Here is a 7,498-nt window from a genome sequence, read left to right as displayed (position 1 = left end):
AAGATAAATAGAGAGAGAGAGAGAGAGAGAGAGAGAGAGAGAGAGAGAGGATCCTAATCTAAAGAGTATTTTCCTTATCACAAATGGTCACCTTGTTTGGCATCTTGTGTGTGGGAGTATGAGGCCACTGTATCTACAGGAGAGACCTGCGGAGACATGTGACTCCATGGAAGGCCATGTGCAGTGTGTGAGAGGACAAAGCAAGAGAGAGGAGAGGTCAGAGGGCAGCTCCCAGGTTATGACAAAGAGAGGCATCCCATTCAAGGAGATAACACCTAAACACGCTTAGAGTGATGTAGCGCACCCCCAATGTCGAGGCATGCTGAGTCGCTCACTCCAACATCCCCCCCCCTTCTCCCCAGTTTCGAGCAGCTCTGCATCAACTTTGCCAACGAGAACCTGCAGCAGTTCTTCGTCCGCCACGTCTTCAAGCTGGAGCAGGAGGAATACAACCTGGAGAATATCAACTGGCAACACATCGAATTCACCGACAACCAAGACGCCCTGGACATGATCGCCATCAAGCCCATGAACATCATTTCGCTCATCGACGAGGAGAGCAAGTTCCCCAAGGTCAGCCACACTCCTCCCGCTGGGGCTTTAGTTAGGCCCGTAGCCAGGATTCTGTGGCTTGTGGGGCTGAGTTTTTTTTCTGGTGAGGCTGAAGTGCTCAGTGCAGAAAGAAAAGCCATTTAGCCAATAGGAAGCTGTTAGCAGGATGGATCTCTAAATTGCAAGCGGTCAACCGCTTTAGATGACAGTTCTCAGCTGCTGCAAGTTAATCACTTCTGCCAGCCTAAGCAACAATCCTGAGAACAAGCCAGCAGGTGGGGGTGATGGCTTCTGTAGTCAAGAAAGCTAACACTTGGGCAGAAAAACTCTCTTAAAGGACACCAGTTTCTTGAGACAGAGATAGAAGGGATCCTAGAGGTCACCTACTCCAACCCCCTTGGCCCAGTGTGGAAATTAGTCAACTACAGCATCCCACTATGCTTAAAAGAGCACATGCCTTTTTAAAAATGTTTTTAAAATATCGAAGAAAGCATTTACAGGAGAAATTCTTGTGGGGCTGTGCCTTTAAGAAAGGGGGCGGGGCCCTCAAAAGCCCCACTGCCGCTATGGGCCTGGGATATAGACAGTTGCAGCTAGAGTTGCCAACCTCCAGGTGGGGCCTGGAGATCTCCCAGAATTGCGACTGATCTCCAGCAGGTTCAGGGATCAGTTCCTCTTGAGAAAACTACTGCTTTGGAGGGTGGGAATGTCGCAACACGGAGTTGGCAACCCGTGTTGCAGCAGACCCGCCACAGATTCCAGCAGCATAAGCACTGTCACTTGGTTTGTGGTACCCCCTTTCTCACTGAGACAAAATAGAAAACCAGCGAAATAGGAACAATGTACTAAAAGCCAATGATGCAATAAAGACCAGAACAGAAAATTATAGAATGTGCTAGAAAACAGTATAATACATACAGAAAAGCCTGGATTACAGAAATAAACAATACAACAAAACCATAGGTAGGTAGGTAGGTAGGTAGGTAGGTAGGTAGATAATAATGATGATGATGATGATGATGATGAAGAAGATAGATAGATAGATAGATAGATAGATAGATAGATAGATAGATAGATAGATAGATAGATGACAGACAGACAGACAGACAGACAGATAGATGATAATAATGATGATGATAGATAGATAGATTGATGATGATGATAGATAGATAATGATAATGATGATAAATAATAGATAGAGATGATAATGACGAAGATGATGATAGATAGATGATGATATATAGATAGATGGATGGATGATAATGATGATAGTTAGATAGATGATAATGATAGATAGATAGATGATAGATAGATAGATAGATAGATAGATAGATAGATAGATAGATAGATAGATAGATAGATAACATAGATTACATAGACAGGGAGATAGATTTTGCACGTGAAGCTGCAGGTATTTCTTGTTTTTTCCCCTGTGGTGGAAAGTAAATGGGATAGAGCAGAACACGTGGAGGAGTCAGGACAATAGTGCACGTTAGCTGAACTACAGTAACCAAGCTGGGAATCGGATCCTTGGATTTCTCTGTTTCTCACCGCGGGCTTTACTATTTGCATGGGTGCAGGGAACGGACACCACCATGTTGAACAAGCTGAATTCCCAGCACAAGCTCAACAGCAACTACATCCCACCCAAAAACAACTACGACACCCAGTTCGGCATCAACCACTTTGCCGGCATCGTATACTACGAAACGAATGGTAAGCAGAAGTCTGCACCTGAGAGCCAACTTGGGGAGGGCGGGGCTAGTCTGTGCAGTCAGCGATCTCAGCTAAAAGCTCATGCCGGCAGGGTGACATCACACAGTATATCTTCTCCCTCTCCCTCACTTCGCTTTCGGGGGAAAATATCCCTTAGCGTTATGCTTCGGAGACAGCTTCGGCTAGGGTTGCCAGGCACCAGCCAATGGGAGTCTGGGGGTGGTGATGGCAGGGGTATGGGGGGCAGCCTTCAGCAGCAGCATGATGTCACTTCCTGGGGAAACCCGGAAACGATGCCACCCTTGTCTAGGAATTTGCAGAAACTCTGTGGTAAAGGTTTGGGGCAAAACTCTATGGTATTTTCACCTTCAAAACCATAGTTTGCCCAAAACCTAGCATGTCACCCCCAATGGCGAAAATGCAATGACGTCACTTCCAGATGACATCATCACGCTGGCGCCGTGGGAGGGGGCCTTTTGGGGGGGTGCCAGCAGGGGGGGCGCCAGCCCAAAAATCGGGAGACCCCCCGCCGTGACCGGGGGGTGGGGTGGGCTGGAGGCGGTTTTATTGAGGACTGCCTTAGATTAAAGCAGTCCCCCGTTGTGATTTTAAAATGTCGATTTGGTGTGTTTTTAATGTGATTCATTTTATGCAGTTCATTTATGCTGTAAGCCGCCTTGAGTTCCATGAGAAATAAAGGCGGATAATAAAAGTTTTAAATAAGTAAAGAATAAATAATATATAGTCTAATATAATATAACAGAGGAGAGCTGCGGTGGCTCAGAGGTTAAAATGCTGAGCTCCGGACTCAGGTCTGTAGGTCGGCAGTTCAAGACTTCAGTGCTGTGTGATGGAGTCAGCTCCCATCTCTGGCCCCAGCTCCTGCCAACCTAGCAGTTCGAAAGCCAGAAATTGCAAGTAGATAGATGGGTACTGCTTTGGTGGGAAGGTAACAGCATTCTGTGCGCCTCGGCGTCTAGTCATGCCGGCCACATGACCACAGAAAAACTCTTTGGACAGTGCTGGCTCTTCGGCTTTGAAACGGAGATGAGCACCGCCCCCTAAAGTTGGATTCGACTGGCTTTTGAGCAAGGGAAACCTTTACCTTTTACCTTTATACAGGGCTATTTTTGGGCAGGAACGCACAGGAACAGAGTTCCGGCTGGCTTCCAAGTTGGCCACGCCCTGCAGGAACGCATTAGCATAATAGGCCACACCCAACATCAGAAACTCATTGGGATTGGCTACATTAGGGGTGTGTGGCCTGTCATGCAAAGGAGTTCCTGCTACAAAAAAGCCCTGAGTTTGGACAACAAACAAGGTAAACAGAATAAGAAGCAAAAGGTGGGTGTGGCTGGATGAGCACACTTCTGGTAACATGGGGGTGTGGCCTAATATGCAAATGAGATGTTATTTCAGGGGTGTGGCCTAATATGTTAATGAGTTTCTTCTGTTGGGTGTGGCCTATTATGCTAATGAGTTCCTGCTGGGCTTTTTCTACAACAAAAGACCTGCCTTTATAATATAACCTATTTTATAATAAGAAGTAATCCCTGGTTCAAGTCATTGTCTTCTCCTCCTACAGGGTTTCTGGAGAAAAACAGGGACACGCTTCACGGGGACATCATCCAGCTAGTCCACTCTTCAAGAAACAAATTCATCAAGCAGATCTTCCAAGCCGATGTGGCCATGGTAGTAGATCTCTAGTAACGGGGCGCAGAGATTGGGCGGGTTGCCAGGCCGGGGAAAGGACACTGCAAAAGGAACCGTAAAAAAGGTGGTGCCTGGTGCAGAGAATCCAGAAGTATCCATGCACAATGTGGCTATCCAACGATAGCATCTTAGTTTTTAAAAGCAGTCACGCTTCTAGGGCCTTCTAGGAAAAGAAGGAGTTAAATCGGGGGCAGCAAGCGCCTGACGGGGCAAACCTGTTTTTCACAGCTTGGTACACCGGTTGACAAAGCTTCTTTACCTTTGCAAAATCCAGTTTCCTTTGAAGTTTTGATGCATGCGCTCTTGGCTTCTCCCCCCCCTCACCCCCTTCCCACCCCCACCCCCAAATGACCTCCCTCTACTGGAGGGAAACTTTTGGAGAGGGATCATTTGAGTCTTCCTTCTTCCTCCCCCTCTCCCCTCCCTATTTCCTTTCTTTGTGCTTTCACCTGCAAATTGATCTTGCAATCCACACCGAGTTGCATGCCTCCCTCTACTGGAGGGAAACTTCTGGGGAGGGAGCATTTGAGTCTTCTTCTTCCTCCCCCTCTCCCCTCCCCGTTTTGTTTCTTTGTGCTTTCACCTGCAAATTGATCTTGCAATCCACACCGAGTTGCATGAGACAGGTGTTGCTAGAAGCTGTGCTGCGTGAACCAATGGCCATGCATGGGGGGGCGTGCGGCTGTAATAAGAGACGGGGGACTCGGAGGAGGAGGTACCTGCGGGTATCTGCGCCCAAAGCAGGAAGCAGGAGGAGACCTGCCGGCGTTCATTGTGTTAAAATCAAAGGCTGTGCAGTGGAGGAAACTGACACTCTCTGAATCCTGACACTGTAGACGTGCTCCCAGGAGAGCCGCTGAGTTCTCGTGGTTAACCGTGTGCACGGAATCAGAAGAAAAGAGCCATGAGTCCAGTAGCACCTTACAGACTAACAACATTTGTGGCAGGGGAGGAGCTTTCTGAAGAAGTGAGCAGCGACTCAGGAAAGCTCCCCCCCTGCCACAAATTTTGTTAGTCTTTAAGGTGCTACTTGGCTCAGAGGTTCAGACGCTGAAGCTGCAGGCCGGAAGGTCCATAGTTCGGCAGTTCGAGACCCGAGTGCCGCGTGACGGAGTGAGCTCCCGTCTCTGGCCCCAGCTCCTGCCAACCTAGCTGTTCGAAAGCAAGAAATTGCAAGTAGATCAATAGGTACCGCTTCGGCGGGAAGGTGACAGCGTTCCGTGCGCCTCGGCGTCTAGGCATGCCGGCCACACGACCACGGAAACGTCTTCGGACAGCGCTGGCTCTTCGGCTCGGAAACGGGGATGAGCACCGCCCCCCTAGAGTCAGATTCGACTGGCTTTCGAGCAAGGGAAACCTTTACCTTTACTAAGGTGCTGCTGGACTCTTGTTCTTTTAGGCTTGCCAGTCCCCAGATCGGGGTGAGGGTTGCCCCGCCCCTAAGCCGCCACGTCCCCACACGACCAATGTTCCCTCTTAGCTGTAGAGTCCTGTGAGCAAAAATTCTACTTTGTGAGCTACCGGCATTAAAGTTGTGAGCAGGTGTTTTGGCTGCTGCATAAATTAGTGTGTTCTGGAGCCATCCTTCCTGAGCTGAGACAAAAATGTGTGAGCCGGAGGCTAAAAAACTGTGAGCTGACTCACACTAACTCAGCTTAGAGGGAACACTGCACACGACTTCCCTGATGTCATGACGTCACCCAGAAGTGACATCATCATGCCGGGGATGCTCTGGTTTAAGGGCAAAACTCTATGGCTCTTTTTGTAGCAGGAACTCCTTTGCATATTAGGCGACACACCCCCTAATGTAGCCAATCCTCCAAGAGCTTACAGTAGCCCCTGTAAGGAGAGCTCTGTAAGCTCTTGAACGATTGGCTACATTAGGGGTGTGTTGCCTAATATGCAAAGGAGTTCTGCTCAGCCATGTCCCCCAAAGCCTAAATGCAGGCAAAGGGCTCCTTATGCCCTTCCAGTGGAGACAAATGGCAATTTTCCCCCACTATCTGCTTGGGAATGAGCTGCTGAGGAAGGTGGGGGCTACAGAGCCCTTTGCCAGGCGTAGAGGAGGATATTCTGGGACTCCAGGTGGCCATCCTCTAGGTGGGACCTGGATTCTCCTGTGATCCCGATACATCTCCAATGTACGGAGATCAGCTCTCCTGGAGAAAATGGCAGGTTTCGGGGGGGGGTTTGTTGTTGTTAGAGTCAACGATACCACATCCTTGCTGAACACCCTCCCTAAACTCTGCCCTCTCCAGGCTGCGCCCCCAAATCTCCAGGAATTTCCAAGCCCAGCGTTGGCAACCCTAGTGGGGAAAGTCCATGTTCCCGGCCAGTCAAGCTCTTGCTCAAACATGGGTTCCAGTTGTTGTCAGGCAGGGATGTACAGGGATCCCCTCTGCTTGCTCCCTCTTAAAAAAAAAATAGGGGAGAAGACTGTGGCTCGGTGGTAGAGCCTCTGCTTGGCATGCCGGAGGTCCCAGGTTCAATCCCTGGCATCTCCAGGTAAAGGGACCAGGCAGCAGGGGATGTGAAAGACCTCCACCTGAGACCCTAGAGACCCATGGGGAGGGGCTGTTGCCCAGTGGTAGAGCATCTGCTTGGCACACAGAAGGTCCCAGGTTCAATCTCCGGCATCTCCAGGTAAAAGGACCAGGCAGCAGGGGATGTGAAAGACCTCCACCTGAGACCCTAGAGACCCATGGGGAGGGGCTGTTGCCCAGTGGTAGAGCATCTGCTTGGCACACAGAAGGTCCCAGGTTCAATCTCCGGCATCTCCAGGTAAAAGGACCAGGCAGCAGGGGATGTGAAAGACCTCCACCTGAGACCCTAGAGACCCATGGGGAGGGGCTGTTGCCCAGTGGTAGAGCATCTGCTTGGCACACAGAAGGTCCCAGGTTCAATCCCTACCTACAGGAGGCTTTTACCATAGAGTTCCTAGCAATTTCTAGAGACAGGGGTCATTTCCTGCAGGAGCGCACAGGAGTGGAGCTCCGGCAGTAAAGAGCCCAGGGGGCGGGCACATGCAACAAGCCCCACCCCCTGCTCCCAGCAGCCCTCAGTCAGAGCAAGAAGCAGCCAGGTAAGTTGCAGAGCTCCCCCTGCACCCCCCCAGTCCAAAACAGTCCAGTGGCACCTTTAAGACTAAGTTTTATTCAGGTACAAGCTCTCCCTCCTCTGCGAGGACAGATCTGCACGCCCCCCCCCCAATAGCTAGCAATCCAAAACTGTCCAGTGGAGCCTGAACGGTGGGTGTTTTCTCTCCACCCCCCAATAGCTAGCAATCCAAAACAGTCCAGTGGAGCCTGAGCGGTGGGTGCTGCCTTCTGACACACTTCCAGTGATATCAGGGAGTGTGGCATATGCAAATGAGTTATGCCAATAAGCTTCTACGAAATGACCCCTGCCTAGAGATACCCTTTGTCACTTGCTTTGGCCGAGTTTAAGCATGCAGAGGAACGGAGCACCAACTGTTCAAAGAAAATAACTTGGTTTATTAAAGAAGACATAAATTCTG

At 49.8% G+C, this 7,498-nt stretch overlaps 1 protein-coding gene across 1 annotated transcript in view; it reads left to right on the top strand.

The window, feature by feature from the left end:
- The window catches only part of MYO7A (myosin VIIA), a gene marked incomplete at its 3' end in the record, with an annotated part of 151,777 nt that overhangs the window by 43,697 nt on the left and 100,582 nt on the right, over positions 1-7,498 (top strand). The window contains exons 12-14 of the mRNA XM_015426720.1: positions 363-573; positions 2,133-2,268; positions 3,854-3,960. Coding sequence (XP_015282206.1) covers positions 363-573; positions 2,133-2,268; positions 3,854-3,960 — 454 coding nt within the window. The remainder of the gene's footprint in view (positions 1-362; positions 574-2,132; positions 2,269-3,853; positions 3,961-7,498) is intronic.

The sequence above is a fragment of the Gekko japonicus genome, unplaced genomic scaffold, assembly GCF_001447785.1.
Source record: "Gekko japonicus isolate JY-2015 unplaced genomic scaffold, Gekko_japonicus_V1.1 scaffold3084, whole genome shotgun sequence".
NCBI lineage: Eukaryota > Metazoa > Chordata > Lepidosauria > Squamata > Gekkonidae > Gekko > Gekko japonicus.
The sequence above is the reverse complement of the archived record's forward strand: the minus strand, read 5'-3'. Positions and strand labels throughout refer to the sequence as shown.